At 35.9% G+C, this 27,998-nt stretch overlaps 1 protein-coding gene and 1 long non-coding RNA gene across 2 annotated transcripts; both read left to right on the forward strand.

The window, feature by feature from the left end:
- Positions 1 to 5,976: 5,976 nt before the first annotated feature.
- Positions 5,977 to 27,998, forward strand: LOC127638873 (sialic acid-binding Ig-like lectin 14). Its single transcript, XM_052120598.1, has 7 exons — positions 5,977 to 6,208; positions 8,484 to 8,840; positions 22,365 to 22,688; positions 22,852 to 23,148; positions 27,555 to 27,651; positions 27,750 to 27,768; positions 27,843 to 27,998. Exons 1-7 carry the CDS (start codon positions 5,977 to 5,979, stop codon positions 27,933 to 27,935), a joined length of 1,419 nt encoding a protein of 472 aa, XP_051976558.1. The 3' UTR covers positions 27,936 to 27,998.
- On the forward strand, positions 9,604 to 15,056 carry LOC127638778 (uncharacterized). Its single transcript, XR_007969900.1, has 4 exons — positions 9,604 to 9,687; positions 14,746 to 14,842; positions 14,941 to 14,959; positions 15,034 to 15,056. It is a non-coding gene; the product is annotated as an uncharacterized LOC127638778 (long non-coding RNA).

Below are 27,998 nucleotides of genomic sequence, written 5' to 3' on the forward strand. Positions count from 1 at the left end.
CAATGAACTGTATCTTTACCCCTGGGCAATACCAGTGTTCAATACTGCTCAATAATGTTCTTCTTTTAGGGGGCACGACTTAATGAAATGATCAAAAATGAGAAATACCCGGATAAATAATGAATGGAGTAAAAAGTGTGAACACTAGCTACAGTCTCCCCTACTGTATCTGAAGCAGAATCTGTTCCGTTAAAGTTGTTTTTCTTCTTGTTAACATTTGACAGATCATCTTTCTGCAGCAATCTGCATAATCAATTGGAATGTCTTGATGCTGATGCATATTTAAATCATTTCTTCATAAGACTTTCAAACTGTGGTTTGATTCTATAGTCACCATAGAAACTATTTGACCAAAGATCACCCTATTTCACCCTAAATATGGAAACATCCACAAACAGAAATGATCTTAAATGGCAACCTGACTTGTCTTTGTCATGCAACCTGACTTGTTATATGATATGAAAATGATGTGAAGTGAAATGTTTCTCTTTCTTCATATGTACAGTAGACATGGCCAGGTGCATTTTTCTTACCAATGGGCAAGATTATTCAAATTCACCTTAACACTGAGCAAATATTATGCACTGCAGAGTGTTCCATTTGTTTTTTATTGCAACACTCCACAGTTTTAATTGTATTTTTTAAATGTAAACTTATAATAAACAAATAACTAACCAATTAAATATACAAATAAATAAAATTGATGTCCATCTCCTTTTTGTGATCTCTTGATTTCATTGTGGACGTGTATACGGAAGACATTTTTTGAATAATTTGGTTTTCATTTTTCTCCTTTTTCTTTTCTTTTATGTTTATCCTGTTTATTTGAATTGAATATTTTCTTTTACTTAGGTCTTGGTTTGAGAATGATTCCATCAGGAGTAATTTTTGTTTTTTTAGTGGTCTTTTCTGCCTGTCTAATTGATTGTTATTGGTCACACCACTGTCAACAGCTATTTTTATTGGTTATGACAAATGTTAAATTTGTCAGTTTTGCATTCTGTGTTTTTAAATGCCCAATGAAAGTTGTTTGTCAATGTGTGTAGATTTAGCTTTTTCATTAAAAGGAAAATTGCTGTATGCACACAATAAGACGCAGTTTCTCTGCAAGAGAAATTGAAAAAATAAGAAATAAAAGAACGATAAATTAATCAGTCAAACAGATTCATTAGTCAAACTGTCTTATTGGTGCAAATGTTCACACAATGTGCAGAATATTGTGAATCGCAAGCACCTGCACTGAGATGGAACTTTGACGGGTTCTTCCTCTGAACCTCCTTGGAGAGATTTTGGAAGTCCATTTGCATATGATTATGACTTTACAAATAAACATTCACAGGTCTGAATAAAAAGGCTCTATGTACACTTGGTTTTTAAGCATAAGTGAGTTACTTTTGCACTACTAGTGTCACCAAATGGAATTGCAAAAACAATCACTGTTTTCAGACAGATTCCAGAAAACTCCCCGTCTTCCACTAGTTGCACAAACAGATAGTTCCGCCCCGAAATCACTTCATTGGTTGAACCAATGTTGCTGTATCTGGCTGGTTTGGCCGCGCAAACAAACAAGGGAATGTTTCAATACTGCCAAAGAGCCACACTGTTACACTTTTAGGTGAAATCCATCTACAAATGACTTGTAGTTTCCTCTACATAAGCTGGGATATGAGGAATCATTTAAAGGGATACTAATAATCACATGAAGACATTAATATCACTTTTTAGAAATGCTCAAACATAAAAGTACATGTAGACAAAACAAGCAAACCAAACAAATTAACAACAAACACACAATACTTGTGTTGGGATGAATAAGAGCCAGATAACTCTTACTGAGTGCACCTTAAACATTGGAAAACATACACACAGTGTCGAAACAGGAGTAAACTACTGGTGTAAATGGGATTCAGAGCATTGAAGGGGTGAATAGCCAATTTCCTTTGACTTATAGTTATTATTATAGTTACTTAAACTCAATCCAGCCCATCTGGCATCAACAATCATGCCATGTTCCAATCACTGGGATCACATTTTCCCTATTCTGATGGTTGATGTGAACATTAACTGAAACTCCTGACCCATATCTGCATGATTTTATGCCTTGCACTGCTGCCACATGATTGTCTGATTAGATAATCACAACTTTTTGTTTTTTTATGTTTATATGTTAATTAATTAACATGTTGTAAGGGGATAGCACATCCTTCAGTTTGTCAGAAATATTTGAAAGTTTAAATTCTCTTACAATGGTAGTCTTGTGGATGGATTCAAAGTACAAATGTTAAGCACATATTAAAAGACAATGATTGATGAAAGGAAGTGTGAATGTGTTCTAGTGCTGTTAAGCTCTCACGGATAGATACAAATCAAGACAAAAGCATCAATCAATAGTTCTCTCAGACTTTTAGAAAACATATGGAAAGAAATCACTATGGCAACACAGCAACATGTTTGGATGAATTTAAACAAGAGCACAGTGCAACCTTGTGGTGATCTGCAATACAACATCTCACAGGTTCATTTCAGAGTTTAATGCAGTATTTATTCACTCACAGACACACTTCATACTACTCAAAATTCTCCCTAGAGAAATCAGATCAACTTAATCTTTATTACAACCACGTGAGTGTCGTACTATAATCAGACTTGCATTCATTGGATATAATATCATATTTTTATAGTCAGTGTCATGTGGTCTAATACAGAACCTGCTATTTTCTTCAATTAAGCTACACAGTTCGAGACGAGAATCTATGCTATACTGAATATAGTCATGACTGAAGGCTGGACTAGACACGATGCACAGCTATATATATATATATATATATATATATCTAGAACAGTTTTATGACATTTTACAATCAACGTAGCAAACCTACAATGGAAGACTTTGCACAAAATTATATAAAAAATACAATTAAAATAATAATTAAAACATAAAATAAAGATAAGCTGAATTTTCACATACAAAATTTAAAAAAAGAAGGAAAAAAAGTTTCATATTCTCATTAGAGGAATTACAGAATTTACAAAGAATATTTTCAACATTTAATTTTGCATTTAAAAACTCATGAGAAGGGTTTAGGTCACTTAGAATTTTGAAATGGGTCTTTTTAGCTTTAAGAGGTACAGGGTATTTCATATAAGAGTTTCTAATATGTTTTATTATGCATTTATTAAAATTATGTGTGATGTACCTTATAATATTCCTTACGATCTGATATGGGTGGCATTCCCTTTGTAACGTTAGGAGGAGGCAGACGAGGGGTGAGGATCTAAATGCGGGTCTTTATTGAACAAAGTGAAAACAACCAGATTGGAACAAATTTTTTCCACGATGGGAAAAAAGGAACCAAAACATGAAAACATCAAGGGTACACGAACTGGGTGAACAAGGCAAACCATCAACTTCCAGACATCCACAAACAACGATCGACAAGGAATGGAGGAACAGCAGGGTTTAAATACACAGACACAATAACGACTAAATGACATGCAGGTGAGAACAATAACAAAGTGCTGGCAGTGATGAGGGCCAGGAATTATGGGAATTGTAGTTTATGACAAGAGAAACACGGGGCAGACAACAAGGAATCGTAACACCCTTAAGTTTCATTAAGGGTCTGTCTTATGTGTCTTTTGGTACATTTCTCCCTCTCAAGCTCAATAAGTTTCATCATCACTCTTATACCAACAGGTATAGCATTTAATAAAGAATTGTTTTGGAAGACAAGCTAACCCATGTTTAAGAGTAAAAGCATTGTATAGTCTAAAAATATTTCCATTATCATCCAGTAAATCCTTGACACATGAGATATTTCTACTAAACCATTCTTCATAAAACTGATTTATCTTGGTAAAGAACGTAGGCTATCTATTGTTCCAAATCAGAGTTTTATGGGGTGCTAAAGTAATATTTCGTTTTCAATACAAGTTAAGCTCAATCGACAGCATTTGTGACATAATGTTGATTACCACAACAGTTTATTTCAACTCGTCTCTATTTACAAAATACACAAATCGAGGTTACAGTGAGGCACTTACAGTGGAAGTGAATGTGCACAATGTTTGGAGGGTTTAAAGCCAGAATTGTGATGCTTACATTAATTCTTCTTTTAAAACTCATTTGAGCTGTAAAGTTGATTCATTTGTAATTTTTACAGTCATTTTAGGGTTTTAGGGTTTTCTGACAACATCGTCATGGCACCGAAGTTGTAATTGGCTTTAACTTTACACAGAAAAGGTTAGGAAGTGATTTTATCACACTAAAATCATGTTAACTTGCATAATGTTTATGTCTTGTGACTATACTTTTGAAACAGTGAGTATTTTAATGCTTAAAAATTGGCATTTTCCCCATCTTATCCATGTGTATGCTCTAATTTTCATTATAACACATATGTTGATGAGATGTTGACCATTTCACAGAAAGTTTGTTGGCATGAAAATAAAATGTGAATAGCGGCATTTTCCTAAACAATGATGCTGGAACAAGTTGTAAGAAAAAAAGTTTAAATATAAGATGCCATTTACCACAGCCCTCCCGAGTCCCGACACACATCGATCACTCACCTGTCTTTCACTTCTGGCAGGGGCGTAGCAATCATTTCAAAAGTGAGGGGCACATCATGTTTAGTGCAAGACGAACATAAATACTGTATATAAGATATCAATATTTTTAGGGCTGTCAGTCGATTAAAAACGTAAATAGATTTAATAAAATTTTTGACCAGTGAATTTGAACTTTTTACACATTTAGACATTTGCTTTATGAAAGACACAGCGTAAACATCTTTGCCCCATGAAAAAGTTTGGGGGATGAACGGGGGAATGGACTGAAAGTGAGGGGGACACATCCCCCATGTATTTTACACCCATGACTTCTGGGACACATTCCTATTTAGCAATAGTGATTAAGTGAGCCATTTCCAACACAGGTTCAGGTATGTAAACACAGCAAAAAAGAAACGTCCCTTTTTCAGGACACTGTATTTGAAAGATCATTTTGTAAAAATCCAAATAACTTGTAAAGGGTTTAAACACAGTTTTCCACACATTATGGACACATTATTCCATTTCTGCTTGTCACATGTTTGTGAAACTTGTTCAGTTTATGTCTTAGTTGTCAAATCTTTTTATGTTCATACAAATATTTACACATGTTAATTTTGCTGAAAATAAAAGCAGTTGAAAGTGAGAGGACGTTTCTCTTTATTGCTGAGTTTTTATTATTATTTTATCTTTTATTTAACCAGGAAAGTCCCATTGAGATAATAAAATCTCTTCTTCCAGGGAGTCCTGGTCAAGACGGCAGCACATATACGTTTCACAATAAAGATAAATACTGCAAATATACAAAGAAAACAGAAAAAAATAAAATATATATAGTCAATATATACAATCAGATCAATAAAAACAATTACAAGTTTTCTTTAAAACAGTTTGTAAAAGATCTTTAAAAGTGCTCAAAGTGGGAAGTATATTTTAATGAATCACATTTTGCAATTCATTCCATGCCCAAGGAACATAAAACCAAATTCAGAATGAACCTTGGGAGTTTACATTGGAGTTGGTAATAACTTCAGGCGAAAACATTCCCAGGAGAAGGTTTGGCACCTCAAACATGTCCTTCTCATCCCAATAAGTCAACCTGCATCAAAATAACCAATCACTATCTATTGTAGAGAAACTAAAGATATGTGAGTCATATTGTATTTTATTACTTTTTTCATCTTTATTTGAATTTAATATCTAATCCTTTTCCCCTGTTTATCGCTATATTTGCATTTAAATGTTTGTTTTGAGATAGTGTTTTCATTCCTGCGTGAAAACCAAAGAGATTGTGAGGAAACACGCAGATTAAAACAAAATATATTTTATTATTTTAATTTTATTTTTTGCATGTAAATATTGTATTCCGTATATTATTAGCAGACAACGGTAATAAGCTTTGTAGGCTTTGTGGGAAATATCGTTATGAAGACAACAGCGCCGCACTGTGGTTATGAGAGTGATGACAGCCGACAGACAGGCGCGTCTTTTTGTCGTCTAGGTTTGGCTCGCGCTGACAGGTCCGCTGTGACATCCGCTCTATCATCTCAATACGGACTAACAACTTCTGTAGACAGTTTCTGCCCATCCGTGCCAAGACTCCCTTTAAAGCATCTTCGCTTTAAATTCATCCTCCGTTGTATAGAGCTGCTGACAGGTAAGAAAGATTTGTGGAATTGGCTGATTCTGTCTGAAAGGTGCCGAATTAACGGGACGCTCCGACTTGCAGACAGATTGAAAACATCGGGAAAGGTACGAAATGCTGCAACTTATCTATACACACACAATAACACACACACACACACACACACACACACACACACACACACACATGTTGTGTTTCCATGTTTTATGGGGACTTTCCATAGACATAATGGTTTTTATACTGTACAAACTTTATAGTCTATCCCCTAAACCTAACCCTACCCCTAAACCTAACCCTCACAGAAAACTTTCTGCATTTTTACATTTTCAAAAAACATAATTTAGTATGATTTATAAGCTGTTTTCCTCATGGGGACCGACAAAATGTCCCCACAAGGTCAAACATTTCGGGTTTTACTATCCTTATGGGGACATTTGGTACCCACAAAGTGATAAATACACGCTCACACACACACACACACACACACACACACACACACACACACACACACACACACACACACACACACACACACACACACACACACACATGTTGTGTTTCCATGTTTTATGGGGACTTTCCATAGACATAATGGTTTTTATACTGTACAAACTATATATTCTATCCCATGACCCTAACCCTATCCCTAAACCTAACCATCACAGAAAACTTTCTGCATTTTTAGATTTTCATGAAACATAATTTAGTATGATTTATAAGCTGTTTTCCTCATGGGGACTGACAAAATGTCCCCACAAGGTCAAAAATTTCGGGTTTTACTATCCTTATGGGGACATTTGGTCCCCACAAAGTGATAAATACACGCTCACACACACACACACACACACACACACACACACACACACACACACAATATTTTTTTTAAATGAATGGATGAAATATTTTAATGTTAATTTATTGTTTCAACTGTTGCCGAATCAGCGATGCTCATCATTGGCACGAGCCTTTATCAAGCACTAAAATGAAAGCAAAGAGTAAGAGACTTATTAAAGTGTCAAATAGGAAGGGGACTGTGGTGTCTTGGCACTGGCTCTTTCACCGGCTGAAATTGTTGCAAAATTGCGCTCTGAATGTTGATAAAGTGTTGGTGATTGTTGCCCACGCATGAAGGATGCTGGGGATGCAGCAAAGCACGGGCTGACCGAGATGCTCCAGCAGTTCATGCAAAGATTATTTAGACACATCATTTATTAGATCAGATTGGATGTAATGCGTTGCATATTAAATATATACGAGACAGGCGAACAAATCTGGCACATCTCTCATGTTAGGAATAAATCAGAGCAACATGCTTTTATTCCACCGGATTACGCTTTACATCACAGTTACATATATTACATGTTATCTTGAATTATAATTGAAATAATATTACCACAATTATTGTTATTTTTTTATCAGATGCATTAAGTGATGCACCAGAGCGATTATTAATTATTCTGTAGTGGTTAATATTAAGTCATAAATATTTGGGTCATGGGACAATACCCAAATGGGTTATGTTTTACCATCTGTGAAGTGTGCCCTTAATCACATACAGTACATACTGTCACAGTATTCAGTTTCAGACGCATTGATACAGGCCTCCAACGCACACAAGAGTTCTTCTTCTGTTTTATAACTAATACATGGCTTTCTATCATGTTTCTACTTTTTAGATGTCAAACACATAAACCCATTTTAGGGGTGTGCGGTGAAACCATTATCTGTATCTGTTTGTAATGCAAAATTACTTGTATCTGAATTCAGATAGAACCAGATGTGGACATGGCTTAAACCGTAAGTGTGTCCAAAACTAAATGTAACTATTACATTTATAGTTTCTATAAATAAAATATGCATGATGTATGCTTATTTAAAATAAAAGCATTATTGTTATTATTATTATTATTATTATTATGTTATTGTTGTTTTATTATTGTTGTTATTATTAATATTGATGGCCGGCTGTAGCGACCCCTACTGGAAGCAACTGAAAGAAAATTATTGTGCTATCATTATTTAATTTAATTATTATTTTATTCTTTTTTCTTATCAGATGATGCTGTATACAGTATGCAACATTAACTGTGGAATATGTTGTTAACTGGCTTCTTCTGATGTTTCTGGCATTAATATCTGCTGAAAAAGAATTTTCGCATATATCTGTGCATGTAAAACAGTTATTCTGGAGGCAAGAGGAGTCAAGCAATTGTGAAATGTCAAGCAAACAATTTTATATTATTAGTTTTAAATTATTCTTCACATGTTTGTGCTGTGTGTGTTTAAGGTGTTTGGTGTGGAAAGTTCAACATCAGTCTGCCAGAGAAGATTGAAGCTCTGAGTGGATCCTGTGTGCTCATAGAGTGTGCATTTGAGATTGAAGAAAGATTTCACCAAAATCTTACTGAGAGTGCTGCAGGAATATGGTTTAAAGATAATTCTAAAAATCCAGTGTTTAACTCCAGAAATCCCAGTGAAAAACACTTCAGAGGGAAACTAACTGGAAAAATAGAAGAGAAGAACTGCACCACTATCTTTTATGATGTTAGTTCAAATCACGATGGAAAATATTACTTCAGGATTGAGGGTAATGGTGGACTGAAATATACCTATCATAAACCCGATGTCACTATAAATGTCATTGGTGAGTGACTTCTGTCCTGATTAACTCAAATATTTAACATGCTGAAAGAATGCATAGAAAAGTCATCACATCATTGTCATTTTACGTAATCTTAGAAATATTTTACTTGATGTTTTACACATATAACATACTTTATCTTATTAAACCTTATAGGAAAGATTTTACTGATGATGGCCGATCAAAATATATTTGCACAAATATTTTCTGTATAAAACGTACAAATGAGTCTACAGGAGAAGCAGAATCAAAATAAACTCATCTCTCATCTCAACTTCACTGCTACTCCCCTTCAACACACAGCCACAGGAGTCCCTCCTGCTACATGTTCAGTGTAAGAACAGAAGACACTTCAAAACAGTTTTGACTTGTTCATGTATGATTGTAATGGCCTACTTTTTGTTTTATCCCTAAGACTCCCCAAAAAACACATCAGTGTCTGTGTTTCCCTCTGACCCTGTGTTGGAGGGCAGATCAGTGACTTTAAATCAGTTTATTATACCTGATGTTTTTTGTATCAATTATTTCCCCCTCCATATAACACCCAATTTTGAATTCTCAAATTGTATCATCATATCATTCAGTCTCCCTTTAGTTCCTTATAATTTCTCTCTTTTTCAGATGCTCCTAAAATCTCTCTCTCGTCCAGCTGTAACAGAACTGATGTAACCGTGTGTTTGTGTGAGGTTGATGGGAATCCCTCTCCTAAACTGGAGTGGCATCTGTCTGGACGTCCTGTGCTTCATCACTCTTCATCACTCACTCACAAACACATCCACTGTGCAGTGTGTCACCACAAACACTCATGGCAATGACACACAACGTCTTATCTTCACCCAGGAGTCAACAGGTAAGTTCTCTGCCAACCTATATTCAAATTATATATATATATATATATATACACACACACACACAGCTCTAGAAAAAATTAAGAGACCATTCCAAAAGTGTGTTCTCAGACTTCAAATAATACAAATAAAACAAGTTCATATTCATTTATAAAAACACAATACTAATATTTTAACTTAGGAAGAGTTCAGAAATCAATATTTGGTGGAATAACCCTGATTTTCAACCACAGCTTTAATAATAAAATAATAAATAAATTGATCAATTGTCACACATTATACATAAATTTCTGCATATACAGGGTGAAATTATTTATTTTTCACATATCCCAGCTAAGCTGGGGTCAGAGTGCAGGGTCAGCCATGATATGGCACCCCTGGAGCAGATAGGTTCAAGGGCCTTGCTCAAGGGCCCAACAGTGGTGTCTTGGTGGTGTTTGGGCTTGAACCCCTGACCTTCTGGTCAGTAACCCAGAGCCTTAACCACTGAGCCACCACTGCTTTAATGCGTCTTTACACGCTTTCCACCAGTCTTTCATATTGCTGTCATGTGATTTTATGCCATTCCTGACTCAAAAATTCAAGCAGGAATTCAACAGACACTGGAATGGCAACCATACATGTAGAGATGCTGATTTAAGAAACATTTGAAGGAGTCTCTTATTTTTTTCCAGAGCTGTGTGTGTGTGTGTGTGTGTGTGTGAGCGTGTATTTATCACTTTGTGGGGACCAAATGTCCCCATAAGGATAGTAAAACCCGAAATTTTTGACCTTGTGGGGACATTTTGTCGGTCCCCATGAGGAAAACAGCTTATAAATCATACTAAATTATGTTTTTTGAAAATGTAAAAATGCAGAAAGTTTTCTGTGAGGGTTAGGTTTAGGGGTAGGGTTAGGTTTAGGGGATAGAATATAAAGTTTGTACAGTATAAAAACCATTATGTCTATGGAAAGTCCCCATAAAACATGGAAACACAACATGTGTGTGTGTGTGTGTGTGTGTGTGTGTGTGTGTGTGTGTGTGCATATATATACACATACATATACACACACCATGGGTCTGTTGAATTCTTGATTCTGATTGGTTGATGGACGTTCTAAGGTGTGCAGTTATTGCACAGCTATGAAGTAGTTCCAGGTCTTGACTGCATAATGGTTCCATATCACTTCTCCAAATTATTTCAGTTATTTCAAAGAGCCCTACAAGCTACCACAACAAAATAACCAATTAAAACAAAGACATTGTTTAAGTACATCAGATAAGAATGACAAACCATGTCTATAATGTCCTAAATTTTGTTCAATTTCGGTTGAAAAGGACCCTCGTGCTCCCTTGTCTCCCCCGAACTTCCACACACTTACACACATACATATGCACGTGCATGCAAACACACATTGAGACTCATGTTGTGACCAATATATAGAGCCACACCCCCACAACTTGATTGATACAACAGTTTCTATTATCCGAAATAACATTTTTATATGTGAAACTTTATGTAATCAGCCTCACATAGCTATAGTGGAAACGCTACCACTCCCCCTCTCTTTCCCTCTCACACAAACTCTCATGGGAGCAAAGTCAGCACACATTTGTGACTCATTGGGATTGTAAACAGATGTTTAGCAATTGAAAAGCTGTAAAAGAAAGGTGACACTCACTGCTGCTGAGAATATTCCTGTAGAGAGCCACTTTAAATACAGGTAATACCAAATGCAATCTCTCTCTGTTTCTTGCGCACGCACACCTCCAGTAAGCAGAGGTGGAATCAAGTCATAGTTTTACAAGTCACAAGTAAGTCTCAAGTCTTTGCATTCAAGTCCCAAGTCAAGTCCCAAGTCAAAACAGGCAAGTCCAAGTCATGTCCTCAACTTTAAAGGGGACCTATTATGCAAAATTCACTTTACATGGTGTTTTAACATAAATGTGAGTCAGCAGTGTGTGTACACAACCACCCTACAATGTTAAAAATCCTCCTATTCCTCATTCTTATATTTCTATTAATCAAAAACAGTGTGTCAAAATGAACAATGTTAAGTGTCGTCACGTTAGAGCAGGCCACGACAACGACTGGTGACGGACTCCACCCTTTTATCATAGATCCTCCCCTGAGTAATCTACATACAGTCTGCCATTGTTTTCAGCACTTGAGTAGATACAGTGAGAAGAAGAATGTCTCAGCTTCATAAGCGTCATAAGTGTTCTGTTGTTGGCTGTAAAAGTGAACATAAGAGTCTTTATGTACTCCCGGCATCAGAGCCACTGAAGACACAGTGGACAAGTTTTGTTTATGAAGGAAATGTGCCCCAAAACATAAAAAAATGTGTGTATGTTTGAGCAAATAATTTTACACCGGACTGCTTTGTGAATGAGTGTCAATATAAAGCAAGATTTACATTTTTTTTTATTCTCAAGCATGTTCGTGTTCCAGCTTTATATCCTGAAGATGTAAGTGTCGCACTTTATATTTTGTGAATGTTTGCACATTGCCTTTCTGAATGTGCTTGTTAGCTGATCTTACAGCAAATGCAGCTATAGTTACAATTGTCTCTGATCGTATCCATGGAGACCAGAGCTATGTCAGTGGCTGGGAGCAGCAGCTCATTTGCATTTAAAGAGACACACACGAAAACAGCATTTTTTGATTCCACTGAAAAAGAGGCATTTACAACATGGTATAATAAATGATCCGTGGGGTATTTTGAGCTGAAACTTAAATTTATATCAGGGAGGCTTTTAAAGTATGTTCATCACTTCCTAGATATCAATCAAGATATATCGTATATTTTCACTAAGGGCACTAAGGAAAAGGAATATTCTGTGTTCAATAGAGGTTAAGCTCAGTCGACAGCATTTGTGGCATAATGTCAATTGGTCACCACAAAAATGTATTAACTCGTCCCTCCTTTTATTTAAAAAAAAAGAAGCAAAACAAATCGAGCACAGCAAGTGATTTTATCACACAAAAATCATGTTAACACATTTTTCATGTCTTGTGGTTATACTTTTGAAGCAAAATATTTTAACGTTCAAAAATGGGCCCCTATTCACTTTCATTGTAAGTGCCTTACTGTAGAGTTTTGCTTTTTTTTAAAGAAAAGGATGGATGAGTCAAAATGACTTTTGGTGGTAATCAATATTATGGCACAAACTGCGTTTAACTTGTATTGAACCTGGAACATTCCTTTAACAAGCACAAACATGTTACTTTCACTTTAACAAGCGTCTCACAGGCTCGCACAGGTGCACGGTTTATTATTGAGAGAGAAGTCTCTATTTAGCGCATTCATATAACACAATATTGGACGTTGTTGATTTAAAGCATCTGTTTTGAACCACAGGTTCTACATGTTGCAATCCTTTTGTTGCCTTCTATATTGTATTCTTAATATCCAAATGTATTTACCTTTGGTATCATTTTGGCTGTGTCGTCCTGGAATGAGTAATCTTCAAACTTGGTCCTACTCTTGTGGCAGTTGATTGCATTATTTTTCAATAATTCAACGGGCCGGCATCACACACACTCACACACACACACACACGCATGGACGCGTGCACGCGGTTCGAAATGCATGTAACAGGGTTACGTATTTAAAATATAAGTAACTTTATTACATTACAGTTACAATTTAAATCATTGGTATTTAGAATACAGTTACATTCAACAAGTATTTTGATTACTGAAGAGAATACTTTGCATTTTATTGTCATTTGTTTCATTTAATATTTAGTCCTTTCAGATGAAAAACATTTATACATATACATGATGCGATCCAAAGTGCATTTGAACAGCGGTGAAACACTTTCTTATGATGTGTTACATTCATACGAGCAGACAAAGAAGTAAGTTTGAAGAACAAGAAATAGAAATAAACCTTGTGTAAATTATCAGTTTTACGCTAAGATAAAATGCTATTTCTGGCCATTTAACATGCACATGTTACCAGGCATGATCATATTTGTTTATCAAGAAAATTCACGTTGGATCATAATTAATTTTTTTCTAGTAAGACCTTTGATATTAGGGCAAAAATCATATTCTTGGTAATAATTTGTATTGTTTTTCTGTAAAAATATCTAAAAATCCTTAAAACAAGATCAGTTTGATCTGTTATAACATATGATACACTGCATAAGATATTTAGGTTTTTCAGAGAATGTATTTTTAACATGTGTATTTTGTCTTACTGTATTGGCAGAGTTTTTATAGTCAAAACAAGTGAAAAAAATCAACCATTGCTGAAGAAGTAATCCAAAGTATTTTGAATACATAACTGACCTTGAGTAATCTAATGGAATATGTTACAAATTACATTTTACAGCATGTATTCTGTAATCTGTAGTGGAATTAATTTTATAAGTACCCCTCCCAACCCTTTATACAGCTCTAGAAAGAAATAAAAAGACCCCTTCAAATGTTCCTTAAATCAGCATCTCTACATGTATGGTTGCCATTCCAGTGTCTCTGAATTCCTGCTTGAATTTTTGAGTCAGGAATGGCATAAAATCACATGACAGCAATATGAAAGACTGGTGGAAAGCGTGCAAAGATGCATTAAAGCTGTGGTTGAAAATCAGGGTTATTCCACCAAATATTGATTTCTGAACTCTTCCTAAGTTAAAATATTAGTATTGTGTTGTTTATAAATGAAAATGAACTTGTTTTATTTGTATTATTTGAAGCCTGAAAACACATACCTATAAATACTAAATCCAGAGAATCTGAACATTTGGAGTGGTCTCTTAATTTTTTCCAGATCTGTATATACCACCTAGGCCTTAGAGCAGGGATGGCCAACTCCAGTCCTGGAGAGCCAGTCTGGAGTGTCCTGAAGATTTTAGCTCCAACCCTAATCTAACATGCTTCAAACTAATCAAGGTCTCCAGGATAACTTGAAAACAATTATGGGCTGGTGTGTATGATTAGGGTTGGAGCTACATTCTGCTGGACAGTGACCGGACTCCAGGACCGGAGTTGGCCACCTCTGCACTAGGGTATGTATAAAAATATATGAAACATTGTTCAGGCACATCACAGATTAGTGGATCTCTCTTTAAGAATGTCAACAGGCTTCAGTTCCACTCCTGATCCTTTTAACACTGATTCTCCTCCTGTATGCTCTGACTGTTGGACTTGGCCTCTACAAAATTAGACAGTAAGTCATTTGCAACTGCAGCAATCCATTTCTATGTAGAGATACATTATAATATACTGAACTTATAGTAAGGTATCCTGTAATATCTTTTTTCCCAGATTGTCCACCAAGATAAAGGTGAGTTTCATATTAAATATCTAAGCACCATTTTGTAAGCGGCATTTTAATAATGACAGTGTTTTTGTTTTCAGGCACAGAATGAGGCTGGCACTTATGCGTCTCTTCAGCTCTCTGCTCCAAGCTCTGATTATGAGACTTTGAATGTCAATAAAGTTGACAAATGATAAAAAATACATGTTTCACAAGTTCACTGGTTTGTACAGTTCATAGAGCATACAGTAAATAGATTTGGCATGCAGTTTATAACGGATGGTCTCGGGCTCTAAGATCTCCCTGGACTGTCTGATTAAAGAAATAAATATATTACTGCATTCATTGTATTATTAAATCTATTATGACTTCTGTGCCATGTGCTGGCCTGTCTGATAATAAGCTATTTAAACAGTTTCTTTGTTTATTCTTTTGATGTAGGAACACATTTTTAAATATGTTTGTCTTTTTTTTTACTAATCTTTTGATTTTGAATATTTTATTAATGGATGCATGTTGAAACATTTAAGAGCCTCTTTTCTTTTTAAAGAAATGATTAAAGCTTGTCATTTCTGTTAATATTGATATGATAACCTAAATAAATGCTTTTAAAAATGTGAGACTCAATTTTCTGGCAGTCTTGTATTAGTCGATTAGTACTGTGAAATGTCACTCTTGCTGGTGCATTTTCTTATCTGAACATATCTGATCCAGAAATGCTGATAAAGAGGCACTTTTTAAGGAACCTACACATGCACAGCCAGTGGTGTAGAGTGTAGATGAGGTTACAGTGGTTACTGATTCTTAAGATAAGAAACAAAACATGTTTAAAATCTTTAGTTTTTAATTTTTAATTCTAATTTAAATTCAGTTGGATATATTTGTAGACAAAGGTCTCAGATAACAAAGGGAACTACTAACTTTTTTTAATGCTTATTTTCTGAAAATGGACATTTATTCACTTCATTACTTATCTTACTGTCATTTGTGTGAACTCAGTCAGACGCACTAACAAGCATGCTATTTTTATTTGATCCATCCAACAACAGATTGTAAAAGTCTTTGTATTAATGGTGTCCAGTAAAGGAGCTACATGATAAAATATATTCAACACTTTTTTTCTGTTTTCACACTTCTGAAAATTCTGTCGAGTTGACTATACTGAATATTTATTTATGCTAACATGATTTTAGTGAGATAAAATCACTTACTGTTTCTGAGAAAATGTATATCCAATTTTAGGACTTCGTTGCCATGATGATGTGATGTCAACAAACCCTATAACAACTGTAAAAATGTCAATTGAAGCTCAAATGGTACACAAGTTTTGACAGTGCACATAGCCAAGAAAGTACAGAGAAATATTAGGTAACTACATGTACTTAATATGGGTTGAGGGTTAGGTTTAGTACCTAGTAATTATTGTTAATTATATTAACAATTACTCTGAGACAGAGCGGCATGTGCATCTTGAACTACCTCGCCATTTGGCTGTTACTGGCGCAATCAGAGGCTTTGTTATGCCAGCACAGACTTACTGCTTCAGCAATTCTACAGTGTCCATCTCAGTTCAAACTGGGGAGAACATTTCCACTGAAACTTGTTTCAGAAAGTATTGGAATTTATGCCGGCGGCATCGGCCGTCATTCCATTAGGTCTCTTACACATGAGACTTCTTCAGTGCTGGCTGATGCGCAGTGAGCCACAACGTGCTTGGCGCCAAGGACGCATGTGCATCAATATATCCCGCTGCAGTATAGCTGCTTTAGCATCACAGAGAGCTCCTGCATTTTACCAGGGAGGTGTCATGCTGGGGCAAGTGTCACACAGTGCCTAAAGCCATAGACTGTATATCTAGCCTTAAAGTCTTTTCAGTCAGAAATATCAAACTGTCATGTCCTGGTTCGTTCAGACAACATGACAGTTGTGGCATATATAAACCGCCAAGGTGGAATTCAGGAGACATCACTCTCCAAATTTATTGAGAATTTGGGAAATATCTGGCAAACAGAAATCAATCCATTTGCCTCAGTGGAGAATACCCACTGTCCCCTCTAGTACTTGAAGTCCCAATTTATCAGGCAGAAAGTGGTGACATGGATGCTTCCAACACAGGTTGGGGGTGGTGTGCTATGGACGCCCAATTTTTGGCACCTGGACAGGTGCGAGGAGGGTGTAGCAGACCATCTGCTTAGAGCTATCGGCTGTAATTCTAGCTTTAAAGGCTTTAATGTCAAAATAGTGAGGTGTCATGTCCTGGTTTGCTCAGTCAACATGACAGTTGTGGCATTTATAAACAGGCAAGGTGGAATTTATTCACCGCCACTTTCGAGAATGACGCGTCACCTCCTCCTATGGAGTGAGCATCATCTCTCCCTGAGAATGACATATGTCCCAGGCCGCCTGAATTATGGCGCGGGCCTACTGTCACACTAAGGGGTGATACCGTGTGAATGGAGACTTCATCCTCAAACTATACTGAGGATTTGGGAAATATTCTGCAAAGCAGAAATCAATCTATTTGCCTCAGTGGAGAATGCCCACTGTCCCCTCTGATATTCGAAGTCCAAACCCCGCTGGGAAGTGACGCAATGGCACAAATGGCCGGTGAAATGTAAATATGCGTTTCCTCCAGTATGCCTGATCCACTCTGTCATATGCAAAGTGCGAGAGGACAAGGAAACGGTTCTATTAGTTGCATCGAAATGGCCAACCAGCCATGGTTTCCGGAAATGATGGAGATGCTGCAGAGCTCACCTTGGGAAATACCACTGAGGAGGGATCTCCTCTCTCAGACGCAAGACACAATCTGGTATCCCCAGCCCCAGCCATGGAACCTGCATGTGTGGATCCTGAATAGCGCGCACTACATGCACCAGAAACAGCGGCCTATTATTGTAGTAACACAATGGCACGTAACAACAAAACGTACCATGATGTACGTACGTAAATAAAATAACCGGCCTAACAGGAAAATGTATCGGACGATGCTGGTTATTAAAAATTGAGAATATCGGCCGATTTATTGGTCTCTGTGATATATCGGTCGACCATTAGTTTGGAATAACATAAGGCTGAGTAAATGACTCTTTAATAACAAACTAATATATATATGTGTGTGTGTGTGTGTGTGAGCGTGTATTTATCACTTTGTGGGTACCAAATGTCCCCATAAGGATAGTAAAACCCGAAATTTTTGACCTTGTGGGGACATTTTGTCGGTCCCCATGAGGAAAACAGCTTATAAATCATACTAAATTATGTTTTTTGAAAATGTAAAAATGCAGAAAGTTTTCTGTGAGGTTTAGGTTTAGGGGTACGGTTAGGTTTAGGGGATAGAATATAAAGTTTGTACAGTATAAAAACCATTATGTCTATGGGAAGTCCCCATAAAACATGGAAACACAACATTTGTGTGTGTGTGTGTGTGTGTGTGTGTGTGTGTGTGCGCTTTTCTAAAGATTTTTCTCAATGATTCCAGAAATGGTTTATACTGTATACCAAACGCATTGTCTTTCTGCACCAATAGATTGTATCAGTTGCTTTTGGTTTTTATACTTTTTTAAACAGAAGGAAACAAGTATGAATATTGTTTATATGAGCTCTTCTCAATGTGTGACTAGTAGGCAGGAACTGAAACCCTCATAAGGGGCATAAGGAATGAGTTACAGTGTAAAGCGCTTTGAAAACTGATAAGGTTAAAAACGTGCTATATAAGTGCAGACAATTTACCATATTAACTTTTAAAAGTATCAACAATAAGGCATAAATTTGTCAAAGTTCACAAAACAGAACATAGTTTCTGCAACAATATTAGCCCAAGACACTTGGTTGTTCTCATCAACTCAGGTCTTTAACATTTCATTAATTTATTACACTCTATAACTAATATATTAATAATTGATTATGAATAATTAGTAATTATTGAATTGACATTATCCACAGCCTAAAATAATCACTTTATTTCAGTTTTATATTAGAAATATTTTTCTTTTGTTCTGCGTGTGTGTTCATGCTTATACAGGAAGTGATGTAAATAACAAGTGCATCTGACGTATGTCACAATATTGAGCTAGTTGTGATTCTGGTCTCAAATCATCAGCACTGATGATACTGAGATCATATAAATGAAATTTTAACGATCTGCTTTCAACAAAAATATTGAACCGGATAGACCCCTTTTCTCATTTCTGGTATGATATTTATAAATTCTGTAAATCTGTTACTTTTTATGATACTTTAGATGTTTAGTTCAATTTGATCAGTTGCTAATCTGTCTGTTGATCTTTTGCTTATTATGACATCATTATTATACATTTGTTTGTTAAATGTAATTCTAATAGGATGAATTGCATTTCTTTGAGGGACTAAATACATTAATATTTTAATGAATTAAATTTCACAATTTATGCATATTTACAAATGTGTTCCTTGAAAGGATCAAACTTCTTCTTATGAGGAGATGGACACAGCAATGAAAATCATTATTTTCAGTATTATATTACAAGGTTAGTTGCCCCCCTCCCTTTCATCACTTTCTTTTTTAATTTTATACCAAGAAAAGTGTGACATGCTCAGTGTGACATGACAACTGAAAAACTACTTTAAAAATGAGTGAAAAAGAGTGTGAATAATGTTGCTGTTTCTCCAATAGCACAAAAACAATACAGAAATATTGCCAAACGTGAACTTTTCATATCTGGTTGAGTAGTTATTAAACCGAATAATGTAAGAAGTAATATTGTGACTTTAGTAAGACAAGGTTTTAGAAAAATAAATGCTCACCTCCACATATTGTAGATCAAAGTGTGCCCAAGATAAGTGTCATGTGATTACACACAATGTGGATCATCATAAAAGGATCAGCAGTTAACACTTGTGCAGTACTTGTGTTTGTTTGGAAGAACACAAAGGGGTAGTTCATTAAATGAAAGTTATGTCTGTTACTCACTCTCACATTGTTCCAAACCCTTTTGACTACTTCTCTTGCAGAACACAAAAAGAAACATTTTGAAGAATATCCCGGTTGCTTAATGGCAGTTGATAGTGATCTCCTTTAGTGCTCCACGACAGGAAAGTCATACAGTTTTGGACAGCCTGATCTCATGAATATTAACGGCAACATTTTTGCAAAACAAAATTATGTGAGTCATTACACGTTTCGCTAAAGTTTCCCCAGTGAAATGTCCAGTGGGGGCGCCAAAAGCAAGTGAAATTATGTTGTAATCAGACAAGGTTGTTAAGGTGAATATTAGATGGAGGTTTTAATGTGTAAAACTTACATACCAAACCTAAAACTTGTACCTGAACCTAACTAATAGTGATCTTAAAGCAAATCACAGGTAAACAAAACAGACATCCATACCCTTAACCACCACCTACAGTAAACATTAGAACCAATAGTGTTCAAAAAGCAAATGTGAAAAGAAAAGTGCATGTTCTGAAGAAACCACATCATTTTGCGTTGCTTCTTTCACACTTTCATCTCAGGCTTGGCTAGAACCGCATACTTCACAGCCCAATGTCCAACAATCAGTGTTGGGTAAATTACTCTAAAAAATAATGAATTACTAACTACTAATTCATCTTTACAGTGTAATTAGATTATTGTACTAATTACTCTGGCAGAAAAGTCATTGCATTACTTATTACTAATTACTTTCTAAAACCATTATCAACCTCGACCAGATGAAAAATACAAGGATAGACATGAAACTGTTATTTTAATTCTTCCAATAAATCATATAAAATCAACTAAATTATTCACAAACTGGCCAAAGAATTTAAGGGGCCAGCGTTAAATTAGAAAACATATATTTCAACATTAGATGTTACATTTAGATTTTAAATTCACTATTGTTTTATATACAATTGTTATAACATAAAAGTATTTAACACAATTAGATTACAGAAGTAACTGTAATTAAATTACTTAAAAATGAAGAGTAATCCCTTAATTTAATAACAGTAATTAATTACTTAGAAAATGCATTACACACAACACTACCAACAATCATACCGCGTAAGAAACAGAGTGAAAAAGTGTTTATAAAGTCATAATCAGCCATTGTTGATTTGTGTGAAAGTGAAAACAATTCAAAGTTGTTGTATCTCCTCTAGTGTTAAATTCAGCAGGAATCTGCAGCTAAATATGAAATTCAGTTTGAAAACATTTAGTTATAGTAATGTTCTTTCTATGAGACAAGGTTGGTTTTGGAACAACATGAGCATGAGTAAATGATGGTTGAATTTTCAGATAAGCTACTTAAATAATAGTAATATTTGTAATACATATTTTATAAATGTTAAATTTAAACAATGAAAATAACATTGTACTTGGGTATTTTTATGTTAGGTAGATTTCACTGTCGCTGATTTCCTGCTCATGTTTCCTTCTTAAAAATGATACAAGTGCAACTGAATGTTTTTTGGAAGTAACAACAAACATTATTGTGTAGCATTTTGTGTGTTAAAAAGTGCAAACATGTGTTGGTGTGATTGAATTCTTCACTCCATTGTATGTTTGTGTTTTAGGTGTTTGGTGTAAGGGGTTCAACATCAGTCTCCCAGAGAAGATTGAAGCTCTGAATGGATGTAGTGTGATTATTAAGTGTGCATTTGAGATTGAAGAAAAATATGACCAAGACCTCTCTGAGACTGCAACAGGAGTGTGGCATAAAAATGACACTAGTCTGACAGAGCATGTAGTGTTTAACTCCAGCAGCAATAATCACTCAATTAAAGCGACTATAACTGGAAAATTAAAAGCCAAGGACTGCACCACTGTCTTTTATAATGTAGATTCAAGTCACATTGGCAAATATTTCTTCAGGCTTGAGGGTAATGGTGGACTGAAATATACCTACAAAGAAACCTCGGTTTCAGTAGATGTTATCAGTGAGTGACTTCATTAGATCAAATGATTGTAAATGACTAATTGTAAACTAGTACTGTATAATAACACCTGTTATGTATATGATCATTATCTAAAGTAGTGATTTATATAACTGGTTGAATTTGACCAAGCTCTAAGTTGGATGTTTCTCATGATCTTAAAAAACCTTTTGATCTGAAGGTTTATGCTTAAATACTTGAAATTAGTAGAATAAAAATGATGCCAATGCAAGAGTTTCTTTAAAAATAACTTATATAGGAACTCCTTTAATACTGTTTAAAAAATATACTATTTGTCATCTCATGAAGTTCATGGAGAGAAGACTCAGAGCTTTGATATAGACAAAGAATGGCAACTTTGAAGAAGCAAAATACTTTCTTTCTTTTTTTTTTAAACAAGTTACGTTTCACTTCAAAATTCCCTTTGTGTTATTTCATAATTGATGGCATAACTATTGTTCTAAAATGTGAAAAAGTAACAAAAAAGCATACATCAGTCATATATGTAACATTTATGACTGATCTCTGTATGTTTCAGACTCTCCTCATAACCCCACAGTGAAGTTGTATGTGGATGAGAAGGAGGTGCAGAGTCAGCAGGAGGTGTTGGAGGGGAGCTCTGTGTGTCTGTCCTGCTCTGCTGAGACTCTCTGTTCCTCTCCTCCAGCAACTCTCACATGGAGCTCCACTTCCAGACATCCCTTCAGTCTACAGGAGAAGCAGAATCAAAATAAACTCATCTCTCATCTCAACTTCACTGCTACTCCCCTTCAACACACAGTCACTTTCACCTGCACTGTCACCTACCAGCTACAGGACAACAACAAAACAGCACACAGCAACCTCACATTACATGTTACATGTAGGGATGTCTTTCTATCAGTTTCAAATGTATTTTGGAGCTAATTTCAGTGGCATCAATTATTTTCTCCCTCAAAACATAACTGCTCTAACTATGATATTTCATATTATCATTCTCTCTTACATACCATTTCTCTCTCTCTCTCTCTCTCCCTCACATTCAGATGCCCCTAAAATCTCTCTCTCGTCCAGCTGTAACAGAACTGATGTAACCGTGTGTTTGTGTGAGGTTGATGGGAATCCCTCTCCTAAACTGGAGTGGCATCTGTCTGGACGTCCTGTCACTAACTCTACAATCATGTCCATCAGTGAAGAGCGATTGAGCAGCACAGTTTTGAGGAGCTTCATCACTCTACATCACTCACTCACACACACATCCACTGTGCAGTGTGTCACCACAAACACTCATGGCAATGACAAACAACTGTTCCAATGGCTTCTCTATGCTCAAGAGTCAACAGGTGAGTTTAGCTCTGTGATATTCAAAATTCAAAGACAAAATTCAAAAGGCATTGACTGAACCACAGCTTTAATGTGTCTTTACACGCTTTCCACCAGACTTTCATATTGCTGTCATGTGATTTTATGCCATTCCTGACTCAAAAATTCAAGCAGGAATTCAACAGACACTGGAATGGCAACCATACATGTAGAGATGCTGATTTAAGAAACATTTGAAGGGGTCTTTTTATTTGTGTGTGTGTGTGTGTGTGCATATAAGAAACACACACAACGGGTCTGTTGAATTCTTGATTCTGATTGGTTGATGGACGTTCTAAGGTGTGCAGTTATTGCACAGCTATGAAGTAGTTCCAGGTCTTGACTGCATAATGGTTCCATATCACTTCTCCAAATTATTTCAGTTATTTCAAAGAGCCCTACAAGCTACCACAACAAAATAACCAATTAAAACAAAGACATCGTTTAAGTACATCGGATAAGAATGACAAACCATGTCTATAATATCCTAAATTTAGTTCAATTTCAACTGTTTTTTGAAGGAAATGTGCCGCAAAACATACAAAAATGTGTGTATGTTTGAACAAATAATTTGACAATAATAATAATTTGAATAATTTGTCGCTTTGTGAATGAATGTCAATATAAAGCAGGATTTTCATTTTTTTTTATTCTCAAGCATGTTCGTGTTCCAGCTTTATATCCTGAAGATGTAAGTGTCGCACTTTATATTTTGTGAATGTTTGCACATCGCCTTTCCAAATGTGCTTGTTAGCTGATCTTACAGCAAATGCAGCTATAGTTACAATTGTCTCTGATCGTATCCATGGAGACCAGAGCTATGTCAGTGGCTGGGAGCAGCAGCTCATTTGCATTTAAAGAGACACACACGAAAACAGCATTTTTTTGATTCCACTGAAAAAGAGGCATTTACAACATGGTATAATAAATGATCCGTGGGGTATTCTGAGCTGAAACTTCACAGACACATTCTGGGGACACCTGAGACTTATGTTAAATCTTGTAAAAAGGGGCATAATAGGTCTCCTTTAAGATTCAAGTCATAAGTGCTTTAAGCCCAAATTAGTGTCAGAGTATTAATTACTATATTAAAATTATATCAGGAAGGCTTTTAAAGTAGGCCTATGTTCATCACTTCCTAGATATCATTCAAGATATATCGTATATTTTCACTAAGGGCATGAGGAAAAGGAATATTCTGTGTTCAATAGAAGTTAAGCTCAGTCGACAGCATTTGTGGCATAATGTCAATTGGTCACCACAAAAATGTATTGACTCGTCCCTCCTTTTATTTAAAAAAAAAAAAAAGCAAAAAAAATCGAGGTTACATTGAGGCACTTACAATGGAAGTGAATGGGGCCAATTTTTGAAGTGATTAAACAGAAAAGTGATTCTTATAATTTTATTAAAGCACTTACATTAATTCTTCTGTTAAAACTTGTGTATTATTTGAGCTGTAAAGTTGTTTAAATTGTCATTTTTGCATTCATGTTTGTTGACATTACAGTCCATCGCCATGATGGAAGTTGTAAAATTGGCTGAACTTTACACAGAAAAGCACAGCAAGTGATTTTATCACACAAAAATCATGTTAACACACTTTTCATGTCTTGTGGTTATACTTTTGAAGCCAAGTATTTTAATGTTTAAAAATGGGCCCCTATTCACTTTCATTGTAAGTGCCTTACTGTAGAGTTTTGCTTTTTTTAAAGCAAAGGATGGATGAGTCAAAATGACTTTTGGTGGTAATCAATATTATGGCACAAACTGCGTTTAACTTGTATTGAACCTGGAACATTCCTTTAACAAGCAAAAAAATGTTACTGTCACTTTAACAAGCGTCTCACAGACTCGCACAGGTGCACGGTTTATTATTGAGAGAGAAGTCTCTATTTAGCGCATTCATATAACACAATATTGGACGTTGTTGATTAAAGCGTCTGTTTTGAACCACAGGTTCTACATGTTGCAATCCTTTTGTTGCCTTCTATATTGTATTCTTAATATCCAAATGTATTTACCTTTGGTATCATTTTGGCTGTGTCGTCCTTGAATGAGTAATCTTCAAACTTGGTCCTACTCTTGTGGCAGTTGATTGCATTATTTTTCAATAATTCAACGGGCCGGCATCACACACACTCACACACGCGCGCATACGCACGCAAGGGTGGTTGGGGAGTAACGAAATGCATGTAACAGGATTACGTATATAAAATATAAGTAACTTTATTCCATTACAGTTACAATTTAAATAATTAGTTACATTCAAAAAGTATTTTGATTACTGAAGAGATTACTTTGTATTTTATTGTCATTTGTTTCATTTAATATTTAGTCTTTTCAGATGGAAAACATTTATACATATAAATGATGTGATCCAAAGTGCATTTGAACAGCGGCGAAACACTTTCTTATGATGTGTTACATTCATATGAGCAGACAGAGAAGTAAGTTTGAAGAACAAGAAATAGAAATAAACCTTGTGTAAATTGTCAGCTTATGTGAAGATAAAATGCTATTTCTGGCCATTTTACATGCACATGTTACCAGACATGATCATATTTGTTTATCAAGAAAATTCACGTTGGATCATAATTAATTTTTTTCTAGTAAGACCTTTGATATTAGGGCAAAAATCATATTCTTGGTAATAATTTGTATTGTTTTTGTGTAAAAATATCTAAACATCCTTAAAACAAGATCAATTTGATCTGTTATAACACATGATACACTGCATAAGATATTTAGGTTTTTCAGAGAATGTATTTTTAACATGTGTATTTTGTCTTACTGTACTGGCAGTTTTTATAGTCAAAACAAGTGAAAAAAATCAACCAGTGCTGAAGAAGTAATCCAAAGTATTTTGAATACATAACTGACCTTGAGTAATCTAATGGAATATGTTAGAAATTACATTTTACAGCATGTATTCTGTAATCTGTAGTGGAATTAATTTTATAAGTACCCCTCCCAACCCTTTATACAGCTCTAGAAAGATAGAAAAAGACCCCTTCAAATGTTCCTTAAATCAGCATCTCTACATGTTGTAACCCGGTCACACACACACAAGATGAGACAGTCACAATGTTGGTTGAAAACCGCTTTATTAAATAAAAAAGCAGTCCAGACAAACGTACAAACAAGGGGGCAAATCCAATGAAGAGTAGTCGTGGGAAGCGTAAGGGTCAAAAGCCGGGGAATCAAAGAGATGAACAAGGGGGCAGATCTAATGAGGGAGGTGAACGATAGCGGGAAAAACAGTTAACAAGTAGGGCGATGAACTAGACGAGACTAGCGGGAACAAAGACAGGGAAACGAGAGGGATAGGGAAGCTAAGAGATAATCAAACAGAGGGGAGGTCAAAACTAGGCGAGACTAGCGGGGCAAAGATACGGGGAACTAAATACATACAATAACCAACACCCGTGAAACGGAAGTGCTGGGTATTTATAGGGGAAGGTGCAGGTGTGAACAGTGAAGGTGACGAGACGAGTGCAGGTGAATCTAATGTGTGGGGATAGGAAGCGCGTGAGTGCAAGTGGTCATAATGTTCAGGCTGGTGCGCGTGAGAAGCGAGCATGAGTCAGAGGGGGGAGAGAGTTTACGAGCTAGAGCTCGTAATAGCAAAAGGAGCGTGAGTGCTCGAGGGAGGAAAAAGAGCGTACGCGCTCAAGGGGGCGGAGCGAGGGAGCGGGAAGCGAGCACACTCGCGGAGTGTATGGGTGCGTGCTCGAGGAAGCGGAGATGGGGCAGAGGAAAGGGGTTCGTGACACATGTATGGTTGTCATTCCAGTGTCTCTGAATTCCTGCTTGAATTTGAGTCAGGAATGGCATAAAATCACATGACGGCAATATGAAAGACTGGTGGAAGGCGTGCAAAGATGCATTAAAGCTGTGGTTGAAAATCAGGGTTATTCCACCAAATATTGATTTCTGAACTCTTCCTAAGTTAAAATATTAGTATTGTGTTTATAAATGAATATGAACTTGTTTTATTTGTATTATTTGAAGTCTGAAAACACATACCTATAAATACTAAATCCAGAGAATCTGAATATTTGGAGTGGTCTCTTAATTTTTTCCAGATCTGTATATACCACCTAGGCCCTAGGGCAGGGATGGCCAACTCCAGTCCTGGAGAGCCAGTCTGGAGTGTCCTGAAGATTTTAGCTCCAACCCTAATCTAACATGCTTCAAACTAATCAAGGTCTCCAGGATAACTTGAAAACAATTATGGGCTGGTGTGTATGATTAGGGTTGGAGCTACATTCTGCTGGACAGTGACCGGACTCCAGGACCGGAGTTGGCCACCTCTGCACTGGGGTATGTATAAAAATATATGAAACATTGTTCAGGCACATCACAGATTAGTGGATCTCTCTTTAAGAATGTCAACAGGCTTCAGTTCCACTCCTGATCCTTTTAACACTGATTCTCCTCCTGTATGCTCTGACTGTTGGACTTGGCCTCTACAAAATTAGACAGTAAGTCATTTGCAACTGCAGCAATCCATTTCTATGTAGAGATACATTATAATATACTGAACTTATAGTAAGGTATCCTGTAATATCTTTTTTCCCAGATTGTCCACCAAGATAAAGGTGAGTTTCATATTAAATATCTAAGCACCATTTTGTAAGCGGCATTTTAATAATGAGCGTGTTTTTGTTTTCAGGCACAGAATGAGGCTGGCACTTATGCGTCTCTTCAGCTCTCTGCTCCAAGCTCTGATTATGAGACTTTGAATGTCAATAAAGTTGACAAATGATAAAAAATACATGTTTCACAAGTTCACTGGTTTGTACAGTTCATAGAGCATACAGTAAATAGA

The sequence above is a fragment of the Xyrauchen texanus genome, chromosome 47, assembly GCF_025860055.1.
Source record: "Xyrauchen texanus isolate HMW12.3.18 chromosome 47, RBS_HiC_50CHRs, whole genome shotgun sequence".
Lineage (NCBI taxonomy): Eukaryota > Metazoa > Chordata > Actinopteri > Cypriniformes > Catostomidae > Xyrauchen > Xyrauchen texanus.